At 32.0% G+C, this 27601-nt stretch overlaps 1 protein-coding gene across 4 annotated transcripts in view; it reads left to right on the top strand.

Annotated features, from left to right (window-relative positions):
• LOC142973961 (synaptic vesicle glycoprotein 2C-like) overlaps positions 1 to 27601 on the top strand; it is a 91878-nt gene that overhangs the window by 56815 nt on the left and 7462 nt on the right. For 2 of the 4 annotated variants that reach the window (XM_076115999.1, XM_076115997.1), the window contains exon 2: positions 18894 to 18975. In XM_076115999.1, coding sequence (XP_075972114.1) covers positions 18894 to 18975 — 82 coding nt within the window. Of the gene's footprint in view, positions 1 to 7006; positions 7207 to 17331; positions 17486 to 18893; positions 18976 to 27601 lie in introns of those variants that run through there. The other 2 variants (XM_076115998.1, XM_076116000.1) reach the window with 2 other exon arrangements.

Here is a 27601-nt window from a genome sequence, read left to right as displayed (position 1 = left end):
AGTAAATTAGATGACTTTCGAATACACATTTTAATTATATGCGTCGACAACCAACATTCAATAATGAAATAAAATGTCAACTTAGTATATCAAAATACTTTCTACAAGAAAAAAGACAATATTGCCGGTCGATTACGATGTTGCTAATTTGAATAAATTATGTAAATTCTCCTAGCGCTTGCGATTAAAGTGAATAGATTGTTCGGTTTTTCTTTGATAAAGTCGTAGTTGGATTTGATTGTAATTTTTTTAATAGGAAACAATTAGGCTTAACTTTTAATGTTGTATAAATAGATCTATTATTTACCCATAATACAAAGTACAAACAAGTTTCACAGTGGTGTTTTTACGATAACATTGATCGCATGTTTTTTATTAAGTCGATCGGTAAATTAATTTAATTAGGTTGCAAAATGTGATAGTACTAATTGTCCGTAACTCCCTTGGCTTGGATTTTGTTGCATTCTGCTCTATTTTTTTAAGTATAAATTCAATCGTTAATGTGTGAAAGACATACAAATATTTTTTAGATCAACGTTAATAAATATAAGCACTAGTATGTATTTATTCAACAAAGTAACATTTCCATAACAACATAAGAAATATATCGTATACTAATTGCGCCACTATATGAATTATAGCCCATCGTTAATCACAATACGTTTACTTAAGAAGCAACCAGTATTAGCATTAATTTATAATGTACAACATCAACAATGACGAGACAGAATCTTTTACAAAAGGTGACAATATAGTACAAAAAATGTGTGACGATATTGTGATATAAGTTTTAAGATAAGATGAACTTGAACTTGTATCGTTTTGAGGTCAATTGCATCCGTGGCGCACCGGTAGTGAATAATAGAAACATAGACAGATGTTCTACAGTCGGTGCTATTGACTAGTAAGCGTTTGACATTTCAATTACTTGCAAAATCCGTTAGGAACATTGTTTCGTTTTTAACTCAAAATTTGTCGATAGCTAGCCGCTTGTCGATAATTTAGTCGTAGTAGTATTACTTAATCACCCCTTTCAAGTTTCGTCGTTTCAAGTCTTCGTTTCGTACGGGTGGGACCAAAATGTATTTCTTAATTTTTCTATCAAACTAAATTCCGATTGAAGCATAGTTAAAGTAACCAACAGTGCTTTGGACTGTTCATAGAGCCGTCACCAGTTTTGTCGCCCATTGGGTAATGAAAATCAGAGAAAAAAGAATATACCTTTCTACTGTACTGTTTCAGTTGGCGAAGGACATTATTATTACTAAGGTTAATTCAGTGCTAAATTGTTTACTCAGTTTATACATCACTTAGCGATAAACTCGATCAAACTTGAACCTATCTCCATGACAGCGTATTGTTAGTATTCCTGGAATTATTTGCTCGACTTAAGATCCGATTAATGAGATCAATACGATAACTATATTTAACCTACTCACTTCTGCCCACGACTGTGGGAACATTTTCCTTGCCTGTGTCCGTAATAAAAAGTATCAGTTAATATAAACTTGGCACACAGATAAACATGATTGGCACATATGGTAAACTTGCGGATACGCTAGATGTAATTAAGCATATTGACTTGAGCTCTTCAACGATCTACACACAAATTTCATTAAAATCGATTCAACAGTTAAACCGTGAAGCTTGCTACCGTGAATAATATTAGAATCAAATTTTACAGTCACTTAAATAATGGTTACCTACTGAGTCTTTTCATTTGGCTCTTGTTTTCAAATAATGCATGTACTTTCACTTTCGTAGGTGCCTTCTTGATTAAAATCATAAAAAAATATTTTTTACAAGAAACATTTTAGACAAATATATTTACTCGTAGGAATAACGATTGAAGTTCTGTCACATTATTTAATACGGATTTGTCCCTAACCTAAGATTACGTACTTGAAATTATGGATGTTGTATTTCCCAAGTAATATTAGATCATGATGTAATGACACACCTCTACCGAACACTTGAGAGATCAATGTCTTGATACAAATTTCTTCATCTTTGTACAGCCACAAGTATAAATATGTATATGTTACTGTAAAAGCCCGAACTGTGGTAAATTCTAAGATTTTCCGGTAAAACCTAAGATTTACCAACTCTCAATGGTAAAATTCCGAACAAGCCAGAGTTAAAAAACTATGTTACGATATATAAAAAAATCCTCCTTCATAACTATGTTTATAATTATTTAACGGTATAATTATATACTGTGACATAGTTATAAAGAAGGAGTTTTGGGCAAAGCGACATGGGTAGGTTAGGTTAGAAGGCTAAGGTGGGAGCGAACGAAGCGAAGCTTCCACCTTAGCCTTCGTGGTTATTTTTTTTTAACCACCCAGAAGGAAGAGCCCCGCGAAGCGGGGCTCCGGCGACATCTAGACATCATCAAGTGAATATAGGTAAAAGTTCGAAATAAAAAAATTGTTCGGACTTTTACCATTGCGAGTTGGTAAATCTTAGGTTATACCGGAAAATCTTAGGATTCACCACCGTTCGGGCTTTTACAGTAACATATACACTATACAGTATCACATTTTCAATCGTTGTTTTCCTGTGAAAATATCAGTTTAATTGTTGCTTGGTTAACAAAACTATTTTAAAACTACTTTGTAGCTAATTAACTACCGATACTTTGAAATGATATAAAACATTTACACTTATATATAAATAAACATGAATGCTAGAGAAATTGTGCCAGTGTGAACATATTTTTGCTTTTCACTTTACTTACTCAATGATTTGCGTCTCACAGGTGCAATGTAGATAACTAATCCCTAAGCTGTTCTACAACTTGTCACATTTAGATAAAAATGTATCTCCTTATCGTATTATAATATTATTTGTTTATTGAAACGGAAAAACTCTCTCATTCATGTCAAGATAAGATATTTTTGATTGATTTTTGTATTTACTAAATGATTTTTGTTGTTATGTCAATTTTATGTTTATTTATATCATAATCTGTATGTAAACAGGTTACGGATATTATAAATAAATTAAGCGTATATGTAGTTAGATATGTTTTCTTTAAATACTCCTTGATTGAATTCAGTGTATGGCTAGTGGTCCCTATAATGCCAAAGTTTTTTAACCCTCCAAAAAGGCCCAATACATAATTTATTGATTGACACCAACAAGAAAGACTTTTATCTACTTTCTGAAGCACAGATGAATAAACCAGTGGTATTTCTAGAACAAATAAATAATAAGTATATAAAAAAGATCATTAACGGATGTAATCGGTGATATCCTTCAAGACAGATGCGTAGGAGTTGCAACAAACTAGAATAATCAATGACATTGTATAAATGTGCAGTAAATGGCATTCCGTAGTCTTTATTAATGGTATTATCATAAACAAGAAGTAAATAAATTGTTGCTTTATGATTATACATAGAACATAATAATAAATTAACCTTATAAAATGTAAAGAAATATTTATTTACTTACAATATACATATGTATGTCTTTTTAAGTCCAACACATAATCGTTTTTTCAAGTAATAAAAAGCATGAGGAAAAGTTTTGACAGCATTCATTTATAATCATTAATACAATATCTATTTAATCACAGTTCGAAGTTGTACATTACCTTTCTATAATTTTGCACTAGAAAAAGACCAACGGCACTTTGTTCGACACAGGAATCGAAACCGAGACCTCAGCATAAGCAATCATATCCATTACCACTTAGATCATAGAGGAAGTCAAGTATGAGTTAACTACATATATTATATCAACTATCAAGTGAACTCTTTTTCTAATGAAAAATAGAAATATGGGTTCTCCTAAGACAAGGTTACTAAGGAAGTATTGTACAAGTATCTATACTAATATCATAAAGCTGAAGAGTTTGTTTGATTGTTTGTTTGAACGCGCTAATCTCAGGAACTACTTGTCCGATTTGAAAAATTCTTTCAGTGTTAGATAGCACATTTATCAAGGAAGGCTATAAGTTATATAGCATCACGCTACAATCAATAGGAGCAGAGTACCAGTATAAAATGTTACAAAAACGGGGAAAATTATGACCTATTCTCTCTTATGTGACGCAAGCGACGTTGCGCGGGTCAGCTAGTAATACTATAAGAACAATACTTAAGGATCAATATCTCTTGTTAAGATCACGCAGACATTAATGAAGTAATTAGGACTTATTTGTTATCCTTTGTTTACAACATGACTAGCGTTTTCTACAAGGATTTCTAACAGCTAATTTCAATGTCTATAAGTAATAAATAACTGTACAATAGTTAAGATATGTAAAATACAAATGTTATAATGGTCCTTCTTATATTGACTGCTCCTATGGCGCGGTTGGTATGGTTGGTTTATATGGCGGCTGATCACATGTCCGATTTCCGAGTCAAGCGAAGTGCTATTAGTACTTTCTTATTTATATTTGTAGCCCGGAATTTGACAACGCGGGATTAATACTATAAATTGGGAAACGGGGTATATTTCATATGTCCCTACATAGTTGCGTCTTACGAACGTAATGTTATGTATAATCATTATGTATGTAGTACCTAACTACAAAAAATGATAACAACATTTTTTTTTTTGTATTTTGGAAAATACGAGCTGACTGAACTATTTTTATATCAATATGTATTTGCATGTTACATTGTATAAAGGTCATCAAACAAGCTACCTAAAGACCTTAGAAAAACGAAAAAAAACACTTAATATTTACATTATTTTCGCTTCTAATGGTTTATTTTTATACATTAATAGTGTATTAGTCACAGTACTGCCCAAACTTGCTATTACTGATTAAATTAAATAATCACATTAGCAATATATTCAAATAACCATTAATCACATTTCAGTCATTTTATTTATGTTCTCACGATTTTATAGCCAAATAAAATATTGGTCCATATTCAATTATTCAATAGGTGGTCACATGACTTATGCTAATAGTTTTAACAAGTTACTTTTTAGTTACTAGGCGGAAAAATATGACTAATTCTCTTCGACATATATTTGGTAAAAGCTGGTAAATTAATACAATGTTACTTATTATTGCTATTTTTGTTGTTTTGTATACTCTAACAATTAAAACGTAATTTCTAGAGTATTGTGCAACAAAAATATGTCAATAACATATTAACCTAGAAATTAATCTGTGGGTATCTGATAAGAGCCAAGATGCATTGATAAGGAATTATTATAAACACGAATTAATTGATAGTATGCTATCAGCAATTATAATTAATCGTGTAACTTCCTAATTAGTTCCCTAAATTGTATTTATTTTCAATTATATTATTATACGAACGCAAATAAAAAACTCAATAGGAAAGTAATCAAAAATATTTGTCATTCAATTGATACAATTAACGATTTTAATAACGCCGGGTAACAAATAATTAATCGAAGTCTTTAAATTTTCAAACGCTTGAGACCTGTGCAGCATCAGATGCTGTTTAGTATCCGAATATTCGTCGCTTCAAAATATCGGTCACTTTTATTTTAGTCCTCTTTTATGTGTCCAAAATAAATACGTAATTCGAAAAGAACTCATTTAAATAAACAAAAAAGAACAAAAATCTACGAACTCAAAGAATAACTTTGTGCTAGTTTGTACCTTCAAATACTTAGATTATAAGAACTGTTATTGAATTTCGCACCCAAACTACTTAAAATTCTGCTTTTTATTTATTTATGACGACATTAATAGCCAATTTAGATATTATATTAAACATTCAAAAGGTTTTATATGCCATTAGATAAATTAAAACAACAATTATAATAAAATAATACGAGAAAAAAATGTAAAATCTTTCAATTTTGGTTTACATTCTTAGGCAAAAAAGGGTGCAAAATTGTACCTAATCATTTAAACAGTAATACTGCTATTTGTCTAACGGGGGGTACATGTAAGTGGTTGAGAAAACTACATAATAAGTCAAAGAAACCAGAATGAAAATAAAGAATACACATTTTGTACGCAAAAGATTTTCCATGTGCGTATACTTACAAAATACCAACACATGTCAATAAGAATTAGAATTGATTTCTATATAAAAAGTTGTCATAGAAACTATATAGAACTATTCCGACAAGCAAATCAGTTCAGCCTTTTAATTTTTTCATAGTCATGTACAGTCACGTGCAGTAAAATATCTGAATAATAATTGTTGATAGTACATAGATTCGGTTCTGAAGAGATTCTCACTTGTAATGGCAATATTAAAGCTTATTTCTAACAAACCAGCAAAATTTCAAATTATATTCAGTTTAACTTCAACAATGGCAGTAACTTTGCAACGAACTAAATACACGTTTGGTTTTCCGAAAAGTTTGGCTGCATTGTTCGTAAAAAAATGGGCAAAAGTTGTTTTCAAACCGCACATGTGCATGGGACAGACGAAGTTTTGGCTAAACCTCCTAAATACTGACCACGACTTTAATATCCGTACTCTAGGAGTAATCTCTGTTTCGTGTTTCAAGTCTAGTTTATAGTGAACAGAAAATTGTTGTGCAAAAATTTAGCGTAAAAAAACCGCTTTTTACACTGCTGCTATTTGGCTCTTTTTCGATGTATTAAATCATGTTTAAAAGCATCTACAGAAATAAAATATAGGCAAAGTGAAATATATTCAAAGTTTTGAAATCACAATCTCAGTAAAAATCTGTTGAAAAGTACACAGTCCTAGAACATACAAAATGTACAAGAAAACTATAACAACACGACTCTCTCAGACGCAGATAGGTAATAAAACGACAATAACATCGACATCTCATAAAATAAAAAAATACAACTCAATTTATAGCAACTCGAAATGTTTCCTGATCTCTCCCAATGACGGAGACTGCCTAGTCTATAACCATAATAACTAATAGTACAAACCACTACTACTAGTGCATTACTACCGAGAAACCTGTCTTTATAAGGGCAACGTATCCCGTTGCACTTTGAAGATCTCAAGGCTACATGTATAGAGGAGAGAGGGGAGCGTATGTTTCTGGAAACTGCATAGAACATCTCAGTGTCATGGTAACTCTAGCTTCAAATGAGTGTATTGGCCCCGATTTTAGTTGACGCGACTTGATTCTCCGAGTATTTGCTTGAAAATTTTACGAAGTTTTTGAAAAATACTGACTTTTTCTCTGTGAATAATGTTTTTGAAATTTTGGACGTATTTAAAAAGGCGTTTTCCATGTGATTGTTTAAATGGAGGACCAAATGTAAGTAACATATTTCATTCTATGCTAAAATATTCCTACAGTGTTCAATAAATCAATCAAGTGACCGTGATTTGACTAATATATCCGTTGTTGCATTCATGAATGTATTAATCGTACTGATTGATATTTATTAGAGCACGTTTTCTGAAGCATTGGAAGCACGAGACGTCGGAAAAGTGTAAAATTTCTAATAAAAGTAAATGATTACCATTAAATAGTTTCATTAAAGGAGTAGCGTATAAAAGTGTAGGAAAACGTGTAAAATTTTAAACAAACCGTGAAAAATTATTTGATTTAGCGCGTACATATTAGAAACTTTATAGATTCCTCTGAATCACTAAGCGGCAAGTGTGCGTACAGTCAACAACAAACGCAGTTATCACTAACTCATTTGGTTTGTAAGTCTAGTAACATCGTAGTTTATTTTCTGATAGGACTAGTAACAGATCTGCTTCATGTTTCTGTGTATTTGGAAATTCTGTTGTGCAAATTAAAAATAAGTACTACGAGGTCACCTTTACTTTTTCATAGAAGTCACTACATACACATGCGACTGTTCTATTTAATTTACTCACTGAAAGACACCTAATGAACCGTGTACTCATTTGTGATTCTTGAAGCCAATGAGATTTTATTACAAGTTCTACATACTATAATGCGAAAATACTTTTTCCCCGACCTCATATAAACTTTAATTAACCTTGCTCTATTTTGCCCCATCAAGTTCAGCGACCTTAGTTTCCGACTGTACAATCTTTATGACTTAGGTATCCAAGATAACTGTAACAAGTAATATTTCGTAACATCTGAAGAGTGTTTCCCAAGTGTTAAATATTTGCTATAGTTTTATCTAATCTGATATAACTGTTTACAAGACGATTATGAGACGGCAATGTAAATCACTGTTACATGTATTTTTTAACTACTAGTTTATTGCAGTGATAGCCGAGTGGTATAAATTTCACCTCCTACGCAAGTGGTCGCAGGTTCGAACCCGAGGCAACACACCAATGACTTTTCGAAGTTATGTGTGTATTAGAAATAATTGTCACATGCTCCAACGGTGAAGGAAAACATAGTGAGGAAACCTTGCATGCCCAAAAATTTGTTTAATACATTTATTGAGGGCATGCAAAGTCCCCAACCCGCACTTGGCCAGCGTGGTGGACTCAAGGCCTAACCCCTCCCTTATTACGGGAGGAGACCCTTGCCCAGCAGTGGGACAGTAATGGGTTAAATTTATTATTTATTATTTATTAGTTTATTGCAGTTTTGTTTGAAATGACAATACGTCATACTGTAAATAATAGTATGAAGTTTTGAAGAAAATCTTGTGGCTTAAATGTCACGCAAGTATCGGATGTACCAACAAGAGATTACCTGACTATCGTCGTTATTTTCTACATTTTTGTACTGACTTTTCACAATGATAACACGTTTTTTTTTCGTGCATGTCGCATAAGTAATACATGTAGATTTCACTGTTAGTTTTAACAGTTGCCAAGCCGATAACAAAATTAAACTAATTAATCTAGAAAAGTAACTAAATTTCATAAGATACACACAATTTTATTTCAAAATAATAAACGAATTACGATAAGCTTTAACAAAAAAAAACCTAACAATATTTAACCATGCATCCAGCACTTTTAAAATTGCGTCATTCAGTTTGACTCTTATAACACGTTGATAAACTTCTAAATATTTTTTTAACGTAATATATTATTAATATGCCTACGTGTATATTGTCATTTGCTTTATTTTCTTTGTAAACACACTTTATTATCAATTTAACGACTGCCTTTCATGTAGGTACATGACCTAAATCACATTGTCTTTACTTTCCCTACGCGATAAGAAAACTGGACAAGAACAACAATATCGAGTACTCAAGGTTCCGTACTTGTAATATTGGAATAAGAAAACGAAATAGCAATTAACATATATATGTACATGTATCTCTCAAATATAAATTGATAACTTTTAGTATTTTTGTTTAAGATGTCATTTTATTTTACTATTATTATAAGTATAGAATAGATTTGCGAAAAATGTCTTAAATATTATTAGTGGCCTTTTAAGTATATTTTTTATTCTATTCTATTCTTCTCTAAAAACATTTATTCTTTTCCAAAATTCTGGCTTTATATTTCACCTAACAAACTTTAGTGATACAGCTAAATTTAAGGGATCAATTGCGACCGAACAAACCAATAAAACGAAACGAAAATTGAACCACCTGTATATCTGACTGAATGCTTACTTAATTTTAGAATATATGTTCCACATTCCACACGAACCCTTAAATAATTATCAAAACAGCGTACTAGAACTAAAGCGCAATAATTCTTCAATCAGTTATAGACAGAACAGTCAGTTGCAATTTCATTTCATATTGCGTAGTACATAAAATAATATCTGCACAACGTGACAACAGATAATAAAAACATTACTGGGGGATAATGATAACCTTATAAGTTCATTGTTTATCTTACGTCAAACTTACTATCTTTTAGGCGTATATATAGAGTCGTCAACTCTCGTACATACTCAGTTCGGAATCTCCTCGCGGTTTGCATTCGTCTGAAATTTTATTTTTTATGTGAGTATGGAACATATTGTACAGTGTTATTTTATATATTTATTTAAATATTTAATTCGGCTGCTCTATAAAGGGTTTTATAAATTGATCGGGTTTTTAAAGTGTTCTATTTAATTTAATTAATATTTAAAATATCTCCGCTATTTTAATATTAGTTTTTTAAACGTCTTTCATCAAATTTAAAAATCAAAGTTAAATACTGAAATTAAAAGTCAATACATTGAACTAAATTTAATTAAGTACCTAATCCAATAAAATACATTACAATAATAATAATATACATAAAGCTACAATTCAATGCAAAAATTATTGAACAACTCAATAATTCAATCGATAAAAGGAAGTAACTAAGTACTAAATTATTCAAATCAACTCCTTATTACAATACAACTTTGTAGTTTAACCATTATGCATTCACATTAGTGTGTAAACGAACTTTAACACAACGTGAGACAATTGGCGCACGCGCGCCAAACTGCTATATGAAATAATCCCGCGCCTACGTTTGAAACTGACTTGCTTGACTATTGAGTCTATTGGAAAGTCAGTGCATGTAACAGTTTCACTTATTACTACTCACTTGTGAGCGGAAAATGAAATATTTGAAGTGTTTTAGTTTAAATTCAATGATGAACGGAAAGCTAAACGTGCGTATTTTAAAAATCGTGTTTTGGAGGGGACTATTTGTTTTAAAAAAATTGCGTGATAAATTTACTAAATAGCTATTATATTTATTTTTATTTTATTAAATTAGGTTACTATTATAGATTTAAATAATTACTGCGTACGTTTCTTTGAAATTAATCTTCGTTCAAGTGTGTTAATACAAATACGGATTGTGAATCAACATCGAGTTTGATTCATAAATATCTGTGATAAAAATTGCGCAAATAATTTTATTTTTTACGCTTTTACTAATAGTGGGAAAGCGTAATAAGAAGCTTATAAGAAAGAACACCACATGCTTTTTGCAATTTTGGACTAAGCTGAAGATGTGAAAAATAACGCAACTAATTTTAATTTTCTTATTACTAACACAATCTTTCTTGTGAAACTTAGGGAATGGTTTTAAGGAGGACCTTGCATGGAGCTAACAGGCCTTTTTAAAATTATGCTCTAAAGTTGAAAGTGTAACAAATATATTAACTAACCAATGCTAATACTAACTGCAAAAGACTAACTTTTCTTGTAAAACTAGGGGAACTGTTTTGAAAAGGCTGTACGCTATTTTTCTAAGCCAAGACTTTTTAAAATCGTGCCCCAAAGTTGGATTATAATAACTAACATTACTGGCCTCAAGCCTTTTTTCTTTTGTTGTGAAACTGCGGGAACTGCTCCAAGGAGGTTATTGGCAAAAGTATGATGCCTAACACCTTTTTTGAGACGTGCCCTAAAGTTGAAAATGTCAAAATAACCGTTTCCAGATCTATCTGAAACTAACTTTCCTTGTGAAACTAGGGGAACCGTTCTAAGGAGGTTATTGGCTGTAGTATGAAGCCTGAAAACCTTTTTATAATCGTGCCCCAAAGTTGAAAAATGTGAATAACAACCACTTCGTGTCAATCCTGAACTATCTTCTTTTGTGAAACTATGGGAACTGTTCTAAGGAGGTTGTTGGCAAGAGTATGATGCCTAAAAACCTTTTTAGAATCGTGCCCTAAAGTTGCAATGTGGAATAACAAAAACTATTTCAAGTCTTGCTGAAACTAACTTTCTTTGTGAAACTAGGGGAACCGTTCTAAGGGGGTCATTGGCGATAGTATGAAGCCTAAAGACCTTTTTAGAAATGTGCCCCAAAGTTGTAACTGCGCGTACCCTGTGAAGCTTAGGGAACGATTTTCTGGAGCAAAATTTTAAACAAGCTTCCTAAAAATTGTGCCCTGAGTATGATTTTTATTTCAGCCAAAATGCAGTTTTTTCTTGTGAAACTAGGGGAACCGTTATAAGGATATAAAGTTTATGAGAGATTCCTCCAAATATATTCTTAAAATTGTGCCCCTAAGTTGGAAATTAATGCAGTGTGATGAAGTGGCGTAAGTATGTGACCTGCTTATTGTGAAGCCGTATTCAATAGTCAGAGGACAAAAAATAGAAACATAAATTAAACCTCCTAATTTTAAATAAAATAGGGAATACAAAATGGTGATTTTACAAAATTTCGAATATTTGTAAAGTAATTTTCATTAACAAAATCGAATATTTGTAATAATATATCATTTCATGAATAGTGTTGCATAATAGTAAAGTAATGTATAAGTACGTCATTAAACATGACCTACTTAAGTTGCTACTGAAGTACATAATATATTTTATCATAAAATATATTATCTTAGCGGCTATCAAAACAATGCCAGTGCTCGCAAACGTTCAAAGGAATAATATAATTATTATAAATTAATATACATAATTGTGTACACTGTACAATCGCCATTTAAATATGTTTAGAGCGAACTAACCCCTTGACAGGTTTATTTCTTAATAAAATCAGTTATCGTCTATACCGCCTCTTGTTACTGAACACTTAGTTACAGGCGTATGTAACTGCAATAAGCGCAAAGCAAAGCGCCTTAATCAGTGATAGTAGCAATGAAGTGGAAATAGGCATATAAATCTAAAGATAATGATTGTTGCCTGCATAAAGAATTTCCTAATTTGTATTTAGTCAATTTGCTTTGAATGTTACATGGACAATAATATTATAGGTTTTCCTAATAAAAGGGGTTCATAACAATATTATAGATAATCAAATAAGTATCAAAGCAGTAGATTGAACGGCTATTCACAATTCTTCTGTCTTCTCTTCTTCTTGTAACAATTCTGTATCTACTCTTCTCTTCTGCTTCCTGCACATCTTCGTGAACATGCTTACTCTTCCATCTATGTAAAACTGTGGGAACCATTCTAAAAAGTTCATTGACACTAAACTGACTTTTTACGACTTTTTAGAAGCGTGCCCTAAAGAGTAAAATGTGATTACAAATCTGAATTTGGAAAATACTAAACACAATCGTTTAATACTACATTATATTGTACAGTGTACCTTTAGAACTATGTTTTAAGGGTAAAAATGGGACGATGAACTTCAGAATTAACTTGTTATTTTTGTATATCTATAAAAACAGGTATATTTATCTTACTATAATTGATAATGAACAAATGCACGTGATCATTTTTAAACTGCATCTCGAAGCCGATATAGTGAATAACATGACTTACTTAAATTGAATTCAAAAACTTATCCAAGTATAGTGGAAGTAATAATAACAATTCAATATTGGTTGAAATATCTTCTTCTGATGATATAGAAGATTGTATTCATGGCCAAGATAAAAAAGGTAGAATTACTACTAACGTCGGGTGAGATGTAATAGTTAAAGACTCACAAATTTAATACCACGTTTCGGGAGTCGATACCCATGCGTGAAATATCGTAGATAAATAATATATGAGACAGCCAAAAAGTAACCTTAAAGTGTAGTTAAAAGTGTAGTGGTAGTAGAAAACAATGCTCCGCAAGTCCTTAATGAACATATTTCTTCGTATCGTCAAAAAATATTAGGGTTCCCATTTCGAGTAATTTGAACTCAAAATCGTCATGAAGAGACTTAGGAATTTCTTCATTTATTTATTAAATGAATTGCTTATCCGACTAAGTTACGTAATTGAATGTCACGTCTAAAGTCTAAATTTAAATCATTTTTTTAAACAATATAGAATAAAGCGAATTGCGTTAAACTTGAATACGTCATTTGTTGTTTCCGGCATACTTCCATCGGCATCTGTACTTTCTGGAGCAACGATTAAAATTAGAAAAGGATTATGTCCTACTCAAACTGTTCAAGTCTTCCAATAATATTATTATAATACAAGTGCTGTGTGACACATATTTCTCATCGCGAGTGCTTTTTATTTCTGTAGTCACGATTTACATAAAATAGCAGTTAGCCATTAATTTATCAAAGAACAAGAAATACGGGTATCTTTTAAATTATAAATTATATTAACTCGATAACATCACCAGTGACCGATTAGTAATGATAAATGACGACTATTAGAATAACTATTGTTCCTAACAAATCACACGCAAAGTAAATCCCATCAAAAACATTCTGTAAAAACCTCAAGTCTCGCCGTAAAAAGTTGTGAGATCTATATAATACCAAGTCGATTAATCTATTTAGTCTCTACTTAAAGGACCTTCTGTCTTAAGTTATTACGTATGTTATTATCATGCCAATTTTAAAAAAATACCTTTAAAACAAATAGACCGACCTGGCCATCGCATGATTTGATTATTAGTATGTATCACACTACACAGCACGACGAGAAGTTAATGCTCCTGAAATGTTAATGGCGAATTTGTGTTTTCTTGCGATGACCAAGTCGATCTATTTGTTTTAAAGGTTTTTTTTTAAATTGGCATGATAATAACATACGTAATAACTTAAGACAGAAGGTCCTTTAAGTAGAGACTAAATAGATTAATCGACTTGGTATTATATAGATCTCACAACTTTTTACGGCGAGACTTGAGGTTTTTACAGAATGTTTTTGATGGGATCTCACTTCTTTTTGTAGAGCGAACATAAGTCCAATTTGTATGGAAAGACGTTTTTTTTTCATAATTCAACATATTTTCCTATGGGAATGTTGTTCAGTTTCATGGGCTAAACACCCTTACCCACCCTATACCCCCTCCCGTTATGCCTAATATAGTAGGTACCTATTTATTTTATTTTCTACAGTAATAAAAATTCATTAACTGCAAATGTAACCTTGTAATCTTATACATTTATATGGGATTACAAAGTTATTGTTGCAATTAGTGTATTTAGAAAACTGGACCGAAATTAGAAAATATTGAATTTTTCCCATGATTAAGACACTAAACCCTATTTGTATTCTAAATTTTAGGCTTCTAAGTCTGCTAGAAGTACCTTAGACTTTTGATGATCGGTGAGTCAGTGAGTCAGTGAATCAGTGAGTGACAAAATTCAAAATTTTAACAAGTTGTCATTCTTAAACTACTGGTTCAAATTGACTGAAATTTTAAATATACCGTGTTTATACAATGACTGATTAGTTGCTGAAAATCCAGGCTTCTTGTTTTATCCACCACGAAATTATAGGGGTGTCAAAAATAGCCCGAATTGCTTCGAGAAAAGGATGTTACGGCCGTGCCGCTTTTTTTTGCTCGACTTGCGGGGGCACTTCCGTGCCCCCAGATAATTTTCGCTATTACTTTATTATCAGGCGTTCTAAATAGTGAACGAGTGACGTATGAGCAACGCGGTGCAACGATAAATGCGGACAAATTGTGGATAGGCGCTTCATATTTGAAACATCATTTAGATAACACTATGAGCAGATTAAAGATTCAATACTATTGTATGTTAAAGTTGGTCTGTCAAAGCTTAACAAGCCACCATTTAAAATAATTAAAAACAACTAATCTAGGATTCATCTCCAATGCTGTATGTTAAGTTGTTTAGAAATGAATGTGATTAATCTACCTTTGATTGGAATTGGAGTCTAATTTTGAACAAGCACGATTTGAAATATACCTATATAATTAAATATTCAAACACAAGATTCATATTTAGTTGTAATAAATCAAGATAACTACTTAATTTGAATAGGCGCCATGACAAAGTTCAGATAAGGTCAATAACAAATTGTAGGGTAAAAGAACTGCGTTGACTCTCCATACATACATACTGAATTGTTACGATAAGTACAATGATTAGAATCCTTTATTTCTGAAGTTTAAGCAAATATTTTTAAATCAATGAAGAATCAACAAACATAGAAGTAAATTGAAACTAACAGATTTAAAAAAAAAATTAACACTTACAGATTTATTGTAATGTTGACGATAACATTTTTTTAATTACAACACTATAACTGTCGCTAAAATGGTAGAAGATCATAAAGAATTCGAAAATCTTCGAAATAAATTATTCAAGTCGATATTCAAACAATTTCATTAAAACTTATGTTTACACTTACTTCTCTATGAACACTCAAAGCTTGGGAGAGACGAATGCTATAACCGGTTTAGTAGGCACTATAGATTGGAATGTAACCTGCATTGAAACTATTTTCTTCGTGTTTGAACTTATAAACATATACTTGGTTTTTTATTTGCTAACTTACACTCCTTAATATTTTTGCTCTTTATAGGAACTTAGGTGTACCTATTATTTCGATTGTTATGGCTTAATTAATAATATTATTATAATCTACGACCGTAGTTTCCTAGTACTTTCAGTTAAGCAATCATTCGTAAGGATTGCCTAGTGCATATACATATAGGTACCGTGATCATGTTTTAATTATGAATGAAATACTTATGCAAATATTTTTATAACTCAAGGACCTTAGATGGTGTTAACTAATTAACAATGCACCGATAGAATAATGAATAAAATTGTGACTGTAGATGCCAGTCGTCAGCCATTGTTCAAAAGAATAAAAATATTAAACTCGTTCAATGAATTTAATATTGAACGTCATCAAACTGTTAACTGATTGCTTTCTTTCTCTAACTACAACTATCCATGAACTATATTAAAATTAGGACAGTTAGAGAAGATCTTAACTCATATGAATGAACCGTGACTGCGTGACCAGACGTCTCGGAATTTCAGTTTTTTTATATGATGTATCAATCATTCAAATATGAGCAATGCTGCTCTCGCGATAAAGTTTAATTTTCTTTGTCTTAATTGCGTGTCTTGCTAGCATGTGGTGTAGCATGAACTTGTTTCGCCCAGCTGATAGATTATGGTTTGTGACGACATTTTGTGATAACGTGTTACCATAACATTGGAATATAGAATATATCACATACTTAAGAGATATATTATATACTAAATTGATTAAATTAAATGAACTATAGTAATAAATTATATCAAGAATAAAACCTTAGATGGCGAGTTTATTGTTCAAGAAGTGTAAAAAAATATGGAAGTTCTTTAACAGTCTTTGGTATTGTTTCTATAATTTAATTTTTAAACTTTTAGCTAACTTGCAACGACTTTTAAAACTTTGTTTACCCATAGACTGACATTAGAAACCCGATAGCTATCCCCCTAATATGAAGCCACACACGCTCACCCTGCCTTGTTTTATTCAAACACAAATTATTACGCTGGCAACCATTCTTCATAACCTTACAATTTTGTACGCTGGTAACCGAGAAACAAACCTTATTTTTCCCTTTTTACGTAATACAATTAATAAAGCATTAGAATTTCATTTAAATATGCAATAGAGTTTTACTTACTACGGTCAAGGGCAATATTCTCTTTATATTCATGGCTATTTTTAACTCATGCAAACAACCTTACGTGACCTGTTGCGTTGAGAAATATTTTTGTTTACTCTTAAGACGTTGAATCAATCATTAGCATTGATACAAATCTATATTATTGTTAAAATAGTATCGATATGAAGAACTGAAAATAGAAATGATCCCAACTCTAGTGAAGTGTCAATCGAGTATGACAATTGACAAACACTTCAGTTTCGCACACTGTATTGAAACTTTGGCCGTGTACTTGTATTACCAAAACATCGCTTAGACTTTTAACATTAATTTTAAATATTTTTAATAAATTTCTATTCAATATGACGAGAAAAAATTATACGTACGATGTTGTCCCGGATAATGAGGTAAAGTAAAAGTAAAAATAAATTATTTCAGTAATTTATTGGCCTTGCAATTGTATTTAAATATGTAAAATAATTATTGAGTTATAGAGGTTTGTTGCTATGCTCTCGTAATTTTTTTCGAATAATATTATGTATAAAATACCACGTGTAGAGTGACGTTGGCTGGTGCTATTTGTAAATATACAAGCCGGAGTACGCCGGCCTATTTCTGTTTATTTTTCAATAACAAACGTATCGAGAGGAGGCGTATAGCGACTTCGTAATAAATGTTAAATACAACATATTGTCCTCATACTGATGCTATTTTTTTCTGACATACCAACTTTTATTATTTACAAAAGGACGGTAGTTGGCGCCGTGTAACGTATGCTAATAATAATCTTTCGCAACCTAATTGATAATTATAAAAATAAACCGCTTTGCGTGTTTCTAGGATAGACGATAGGCAAATGTTTTGGCGTAAAAGATAAAAAATATTGATTATCTAAGTACACCTATTTGATACTTAATGAATGTGGGTATTTTAATGCATGTAAGGTGGGTCGTTTATAGTGCTTTAGGGAGATTGGTTGCGTGTATGCATAGGAAGTTGTATATTTATGGGGTTTGTTAACGAATAAGGCGCCTATGCGTCGCGTCACGGCTGCCCCGAATGTCCCATTAGATTACTCGCAAAATTGCGGTTTTGTCAGTTTATTGTACTCGACAATTTTCCTATTTAATTATGTATTTTATGTGATGATGACGAATAGCGCATAGGTACCTATGTGTGATATTGTCATCGGATCACTTCCATGATTCCATGACTTAGGAAAGATAAGAATGATTTACGATACCTTGAAGTGTTTAATGTATTATAGGTATGATACTTATTTATGTTTAAAGGGATCATAAGTCGAGTACCAATTTACCACAAGGGCTAAATGTATTGGCATCAGAATATAAGCTTGATAAGCTACCTTTGAATCGTTAGACGATTCGCCTGTGTTTTACCATTTAAAGCATGAAATGCAAGCAAATGCAGCAATGAACGCCGATATACTTATAATTATAACAAAGCATAAACATAGGTGTAACCATCAAACGTTGCCATTTTCTTATCAAGAGTTATTTATAAAGTCTTTGAACTACAAGTTTTATACTTTGTTCCTTAGTAACGTAAAAAATTCTCCAACACTTAAATCGAGTAACAGAAATTAATAGGAAACTCAAATTCGTTGACACAGGAGCAGAAAAATGTATACGTCATATTTCTTTTCTTACAGGTAATGAAACCTCCGAACTGCAATTTGTTCATCTGTTCACGAATTTCTGAAATATACAGACTTCCAAAAACCGGTTTCCGTGCAGAGGTCATTGAACCAAATTGCCTCGTTACCGCATACTGAATTGCACTTTTTTGTTTCAGATCCACGAAATGGGTGTGGCTCCAGTGGCGAAGAAAGGCGAGCCGACTTCGGCGACCCTCGACGAAGCAATGTTGCTATCAGGTAACTACTTGTCAATCTTGTCACGTGTTGTTACAATGTTGTGGCAATGATTAATGTCAAGAACAATTCAGAGGCTGTTCGCATTCACACCAAAGAAATGACACTGCATTTCATAATAACGAGTAAAAAAAACAGGCTTTGTTTCATTGTAAAGGTTATCAATGTACTCACTATGCATATCGAACTATATTGACTCAATACTTATTCAGGTAACAAAATTGGTCTATTTTGATCATGATATTGGTCTTCAGTATCATGATTAATGTTTGACAACAACTCGTCACTTCCGCAGATAAGTAAGTAGTATAACAATTTGCTATCTTATGTCTGTTAAAGTAAATAAGAGATATAATTAAAAGATTCTAATTCGTCAACAATAATAGACGTTAATCCACTCCCAGACACAATAGAATGTGCTTATCAGCGTCGAGTCATATTTTGAAGTATGTAATAACATTAAAAAAACATCATCGTTTCCTCATTGACATTCCTCTAATTATATTTCTAACTAACTTCGCCCGCGTAGAATTATTCTCCTTAACATATGCTTGGATAAATTGATATCACATCTGAACAGATGTCCATTTAGATTTTGATGTATATAATGGTTATAAAATATTATCCAAATCTGTCAATTTATTTTTACGAGATGTACCTACCTAGTTGTTAATCTTTTTTAGTATTAAGGGTAGGACCAGTATTTTCTTCCATTTTAATATTTGCCTTCCCCAATTACGTGTCTTTTCTTGTATGATAAGACTTGGGGCATAGTCTGTTACGTTAGCAAAATGCGAATGTACTCTCTTGGCACCTCTTCAAGAACAGTTTAAAAAATTCTCAGTCGAATGCAAGTTTCGTCACCATGTTTTGTTTACATTCACAACTGACAGTTTACCTCTAATTCACACATACACTCGAAATATCATAGGTTCTTAGGGTTATGACCTTAACTTCCTACGTGGGGGTCTTATTGCTATCACAAGAACTTTAAACTAACTTTGAGTGCAATAAAAGAATCTGAAACAGAAATTATAATCCCAGTTACAATTATTAATGCTGGTACTTTTTCTAGGATACCAATTTAATTTTAATTTCGATATCATAACATTTCCCGTAGCACTTATTTCAAATTCCACATAATCGTTTTGTTTTATAATTTAATGGATATGCCCTAGTGATACACCAGTATGTCAACTAAAATGTCAAACATCATTAAAATGTGGGAACATACATACAATTAGTTTATCTAACTTTAAACAAAACTTAATTTAGTTTGATATTCCCACGATGATATAGCCGATATCAAAATCCAATTATCAGGATACTAATAAGTCCGTAAAAATATGTAAAAGTAAAACAGTATTACATTCAACAGAACAAACTCAACAAATTCTGTAGGGCAGAGTCATTGTTAGCATTCCACAATTATATATCCTTAGTTGTTAAATGTAAAAGACCATCAATGTGCTTTTCAATCAATCGTCGTATTATGTAAATTGTTTCTATATTGAATATTCAGAATACACTGCATGTATTGGTAACTATCGTAACGCCCCTTTTATATTCAAGAGCAATTCTGAATTAAATTAATAATTAAAGCTAACACACCTACACAAATTGTTTATAAATTGCTATACGAAAGGAATAAAAAAAAATGTTTTAATACAATTTGCTATTTTCTTATAGAAATAGTATACATAAAAGTGTATTTAGAAAATACAAAGCTGTTCATACAAAAACGAACAAATCAACAAGATATGAAAACATAAAGGAAACAGAAACAGCGCCAAGAAATGTTTGTATGAACAATATAAACACTGCAATTATAATCTACGTTTCTCATTTAACTGTAAATTATCTTGCATACAAAGTACATACAACGAGACAATATCAGTAATTCCTCACAGCATGTGAAATGACGCATATCAAAACTATAAAGACATGTGTTAGCCATACTTTATTAAGTAAAGTATCGACCTAATTGCATAGAAAAATTATACGTCATGCCATAAGTTATTGTGCCCTTAAGTTAAGAGAGAGAGAAAGTTTAATTGGTTATTTCCGTCAAATTTGTACTATCACTATGCAGTGAATTAGATAGATGGTTGTACATAACCATATAGGCATCTGGACTCCTGCAGACCGTTCTTACCATTCAACTTAAATAAAGACTCACCATTTTGGAGATATGATACTAAATCTCTCAAATTAAAAAGGTATAACTGAAGATTCTTTAAGGAAATTTGAAGAACTCTGACAATCGTCCGCCTTACGCTCTATTTAAAGCAAGGGGGAAACCTCCCTAAGATTAATACCGTACGTAGTCACTAGTCACATTGATATAATTGTCAAAATTTGTTACATGACACGGCTTAAGGTACAATAACAATTTATTATATTTTCCTCTTACAAGAAAATCTTTTGTTATCTTAAAAGTACTATACTACCATACAAAACGATTCGAACCAGTTTACACGTGTAACATCTCATCATAAAGAGGTTTATTTTTGGATAAGTATATAAATTAAAAACAACGTAATTCATATACCGAAATTTATTGGTTTGTAATACGAGTTCTTTACATACATAATTTTCTAATATTTACGAATTAGTCTTCCTTGTATAAACATAAGCTTTAAAATAATCTTTTACACTCTATGTTTACAGACAGTCAAATAAACCAATTGACAGATTTCATTAGGTATGCTACTTCGAAAAGGTCTTATCTTGCATTACAAAAACACAAAACATGTGCTCTTTTCAAAATTGTATAGGTCTTCCGGGTAGTTGCTTGTAGACACCCAATCTAATTAAACCTTTCCCAACACGGATACTAGACCGGAACCCAATAATTAGCTGTAGCGTTTCTAATTAATCAAACAAATAAGTTAATTAGGTCTTAGGTACTTTTAATCAAAAAATTTGTTCATTCATTGGCCATGATATTTACAAAATCACACTATCCGTGTCTAGTAACAATCGCAAAAGGATACATTAATTCGTCACACAAGCTTTAAGCAAACTTAAAGCATGTATTTATTACCGTACTGAACTACTGTACTAGATTATGCGTCTTCTGATCATAATCTTCCAAGCTGTTGTCTAGAATATAGCGAGTTCATGGCTAAGGGCTAACCAGAATCGAAATGTTCCGGAATATTTTACCAGCTAGGAAGTTGTAAATAAACGGGACTATTAATAACTCGTCCTCCGTCAAATTACAACTAAACACATGTGGCGTAATCTAAATGAATTCATACACCTCTCGTTTAGATAAAATCCTGGCGCTAAAAGGTTGCCGATTTTGTGGAGACGTCTAGCTACACAAAAAGTCTTCATTAGTAAACACACATACTGATACAATTTACATCTAACAATCATTTACTGACATTGGCAGATGATTCACAGAAGATTTGAAAGTAAAATAAACGGAAACACTAATGGTTGCCACATTGGTCTCTTACACCGTGACGTCAAAAGCGTGCCGTGACGTGCGACGATAATTTACAAAAACGTCTAAAAGTAACTAACAATGTTTATTTATTTTCTGAATATTAAATGGACTTTTATTACCATTGTTCAACAATGTCATTATAACTATACAAACAAAACATATTTACAAGGAAAATTCACAGACTAATATTATCAATTACTATACGAGTTAACATTCATCTCAATGTCACACACACACACGGTTATTTTAAGCGCACAAAATCGAACGGTTTTATTCGTCTCACATAGTGGCCAGTGACGTATTAAACAATTCAACGTATAGTGTAACGAGTACGACGCGTATCAATTGTACGAATTGACTTTAATTATTAAGAGTAAAAAATGGTGCGGGTACGGTCGGGAACGAAGATTAAAAGCCATAAGAATTTATATTGATGAATGTTAAAAAATTTGGTATAGGATAGAAATAAGTTACTAGGTTAGAATTGAATTATAATGAATACGTAGGTCGGTCTTATTTTACGATTTAAATACTCGAACAAATACATTATGTTTGTTTACAAAAAAAACCTCCCGTACCGAGAGGAATCTTGTGTATCGGGAGACACAAATATGCAAGTCATGGCCTCTAAATATAGACCTGAAAAGTCAATCTGTCGATAAGACCTCAGTAATAATGTACGCGACATGACAGACTCCGTGCTGTGATAACAACGACCTTAACCCTTACATCACATGTTCAATCAGTTCAAACTATGATATACTATCTTCTTATTTGAACACAACATGACTATGCAGAAATATTATCAGTCACTACAACAGAAATGGAAAACATCGGAGAAAACCTTGATTGCCTGATAATTCTCCATCTTTATTCAGCTCTTGAAATTATGCAGTCAAGCCGCACTTGGTTACCTTAGTAGACTCAAGGACCGAATTTAAAACTTGGACGAAAACCTCAGTTGTAGAAAATAGTGCGTTAAACGTAAAAAAATGCGGCATGATCAGGCAAGTTGATCTTCACCTCGAATTAAAGGATAAAACTAGTACTTTTGCAAGACAGTTGGAAATTAATACTGCTACTAGATTCCTTATTCAGTTTTCTCAGTGCCGATGAACTGAGCACTGATGACCGTCATGGCCGATGTAGCAAGGCCAACCTACAAGAAAATCATCAAAAAATTATAAAATTATGGACCTTGTAGCAGAAAACATTATTTTACAATCTTGTGAAATTACTTCCACGATTCATATTTTGTCGTATAAACGGTATGTTTGCGGCTACGGAGTGTGGAATCAATTTTGTTTATCGCATAACTGCTTCTAAAAACCGCAAGGGCAACTTATAAAACATAACTTCCACGATCATGGAGCCAAAGATTTTTTTAAAACTGGTCGAAGTTCGTTATAAATACTAAATATAAATATCCGGATTGCAAAAAATATTCCTCTATGGTGATTTCGTAAAAAATGTAGCGGCTTTTAGGCCGATATACTCATGCATATTCAATATGATAGACAGCGGGACTGTTCTTGTTGACAAAACGTCTAGAACCATCCCAACAATAGAATTCTTAAAATTGGGTACGTATCATGACATATCAAATACATTATCTCTACTGTTTCTATGAAAACAAACCTTCAGCGATGTGGGTTGTACAAATACTCTTAATAACATGATACAATTAATATACACTTTATTTAAATAATGACTGCTTTATGTTTACCGAAGGTTATTGTGCAATTCAATTGTTAAAGAGAACTCGTATTCCGTTCCTTGTGATCTATCCAAATCAACATGATTGAACAACATATTTTTTTAAATAAAAAATGCCATAAGGCCAGTAGCATACTTTACAACTCTTACGCAATGCTTTATCCATTGTATCACATGCGGAATAGACACGAAATCATGTGGTTTCGAACAGATACTTATTTGTACAAGGTATGAGTGGCGTGTGTAACCTAAGAAATTGCGGCCAGTAATTTTAGTAGTTCGTTAGTAACGTTTATATTGCTTGTTTGCGTTTAGACTTCAACAAAGTTGCGGTTTTACCCAACAAACGAAGATTAGTATTATGGTAACTGGTTAGTTATTTGGTATTTTAAGTTATTATAATACAGAGAAAGTCCTATCAAAATTCATGAGATATTAAATTCCAGAAAAGAAAAAAACAGTTAAAAGTTGATAAGCCTTATATTATGCGAACTATGCTCCAGTTCGGAGTAAATATTTATGTTAGTCATTCTGATATTGCATTACTGGAAGATGACAGTGCAAAACCACTTATTATGCCTACATTTTATTTATTATTAATTCTATTACATTATTTAATGACAATATTTAGGTACTATTTAAGGAAAATTACATACATTCATCATTCTAACTTATATTTGCGACTGGCCTCATTACTTTAGAAATGTATAATAAACCACAATTAAAAACATATGTTTCAAAATATATTAGGAAACAATAAACACGTTTTTTTTATATCCATACCAAGAAAATTATACATTTTCATCAAACGTTTTTTACATCTCAGACTTAGTTCACCACTGATTTATATAACGTATAACTGCCGTGTTGATAATTTCAGAACATAAATGTTCTTTCAAACAATAACAAGGCATTCACAATTTTACTTTTCTTCCAAATCAATACACACAACACCCACCATTGATTTCACGAGTTCAAATGTTTTACAAGAGTATCGTCATCACTCGTTACGGATAATATGGCCAAAAAACCTGTTCTTGAAGGTTTGTTCAGCTTGTGCAGATGCACTTGAAACAACGTGTAGACTGCCTTGAAATATTACCAACTTTACATCATCTTAATTTTAGAGAACTAACTTATTCGTTACAGTTACCTGTTTTTGTATGATTAAAATTAAGAGGTCGTTTAGTGGCTTAGCAACTGGCAAGTCAAGAAATATCGTGTGTGAAGTGTCTATATAACAAGGATCTTTAAACTTAGCATTCGCTTATTAATACTCCTTTTGTTAGGGCAAAAGTGAGTCATTCATTGTTTTACCAAAAATATTCCTCCCGGCTTGACCACTACTAAATTAGTATTGCTTAGCTTTTTAGGTGGAATTATGACAGTTATTTACATACATTTGCTGTTATTTTATCTATTTTTCATAAGCCCTGAAACTAGCGTCAAAATACACGTTTAACGAACTGTAGTAAAAAATATCGAATCTATAGAAATTTTGGTCAGCTATTCAATGTCAATTAATACTATACGGAATCTTAAACTATGCAACGATATTTATGTCACTGTGTCAATGACCAGCACATTTCTATCAAGGTGTTCTATACTATTTTAGAACGTTATAAATAAACAATACTGACCTTCTGGGTATAAGAACTAGTTTTTTACTGCAAATTCGCCCACGATACTATAGATTTTTACTATGACTTCCGTGGGAGTTACTATAAACTTCGCGTTGCTTTTTAGGTTGTTGTGACGTCAGAGGCTACGCACATGCATACTAAAAAGTGTGAAGGCGTTGTCATATCAATGTATTGTATTTATCGGTTCTATCATAGGCATTGTTTTAACTATTGTAATGCGTTATGGTTTAATGCTGAATGCGTTCGGTATCTAGTGGAAGTTTTCTTTAAAAGACTTCAACGACCAAACTTGAAGAATTAGGGTCTATAAGAAAATAAGATAAATACAATACAGTTCACTGCAAAATGGATTCACATACCTATTTATTTATTGAATGGGGGACTCAGAACCCCGGACCACGAAAAAATGATATTGTAAAATGATACCTATTGATAATGGACTATTCTTTTCAAACACATGCAGCACAATGTAAATTTGAAATTTTGACCATTTTCAGTATCTTAGACTTCAACTGATGGACTTTTCTTTTGAAATTCGAAAACTGTAATGAAGAAGAACTGTACAAAATACTCGACTTGGTTGAACAATGGTACTAATAAAAGATGTAATAATTTCAATATCGATTCGCTCTGTACTGAAGACTACGCTTTGACGTATCTAGCCCTAGTTCCGCCTACAATCGAATTCTGCTCCATCATCGCTGCCTACCCCATTATCGCCACGTTATCGTTATGATATACTATACCGATAACCAGAGTACAATATTACAACATAAATGTGGGATGAATAGGCAAATATTTTGTTTTGAATTAAATTGTTACGTTGAAGGATTACTTTGATTTTTTACATCAACCTTTGATGATTGCTTTTGTGGTCTAAGCGATGGTGTAATAAGCAACTTGGTGTTCGATAACTCAGTAAGAAATTTTCGAAAAGAAACGAAAAGTTTTCGAGATTTTCCTAATTTCGCAATTGACATTAGCAAATAGGCTCACCTCTTATTACTTGGGACCAACACTACAAACGCCAAAAAGTGGGTCTTCTGATGCAATTCTGTACAAAAAAAGTATGGAGATATAAAAAAGTACTTGAGCTTCTAAAGTAACTGCTGTTTCTTAGTATGCTAAGGTTAAGTTCCAATCCACTTAATAAAGCAAACATGCTAACTAGCATTGTAGCTGTAGGTGCGACTTTCACGAGGTCACGTACTCTATCAGTTCATATCTATGTTCAAACTCTGAGTTAAGTTAAAACCAAGCTTGGTTTTTGGTAAAATACTTAAGGACTTAAAGAGTGAGGAGAAGAGAAAACCCAAAGAGACAAAGCCTCTCTGGCAGTTACGAAGCGTATTGTATGACCTTGTATGATAAATGCATATGTTATTTTGTGTGTATCATTATACTGTATGTAGTCCTTTAGTAAACGGAAACGTAGATAGGCATACCTTGTTAGTAAGATTCCCATCCATATTAGCAAACAATCATGTTACATATGCAACCATAGAATGTTCTTGGTCTGCCGAGCCGATATGATACACTCGTTCATTGTGTTAGACACGTGTGACGTCAGTATGAAATATCAAAGAATTTATAACATTAAGATGACAATTTGAACCAAGAAACTAAAGTTCGTCGATTCAGTCCAAGAAAAATATGAAAATCCAAATTCCTGCGCAAAAGATATATAGATACATACATAGGAAATCGGAAACAGGTAATGGCCTGGAGAACTGCTCACAAACTAGACTGAGAAAATATCGTTTTCTTTGAGGTCGTCTGAAGACATTTTACGACTCATTTCATTTTTATTTAT

Source organism: Anticarsia gemmatalis, chromosome 7 (assembly GCF_050436995.1).
Source record: "Anticarsia gemmatalis isolate Benzon Research Colony breed Stoneville strain chromosome 7, ilAntGemm2 primary, whole genome shotgun sequence".
Taxonomy (NCBI): domain Eukaryota; kingdom Metazoa; phylum Arthropoda; class Insecta; order Lepidoptera; family Erebidae; genus Anticarsia; species Anticarsia gemmatalis.
The sequence above is the reverse complement of the archived record's forward strand: the minus strand, read 5'-3'. Positions and strand labels throughout refer to the sequence as shown.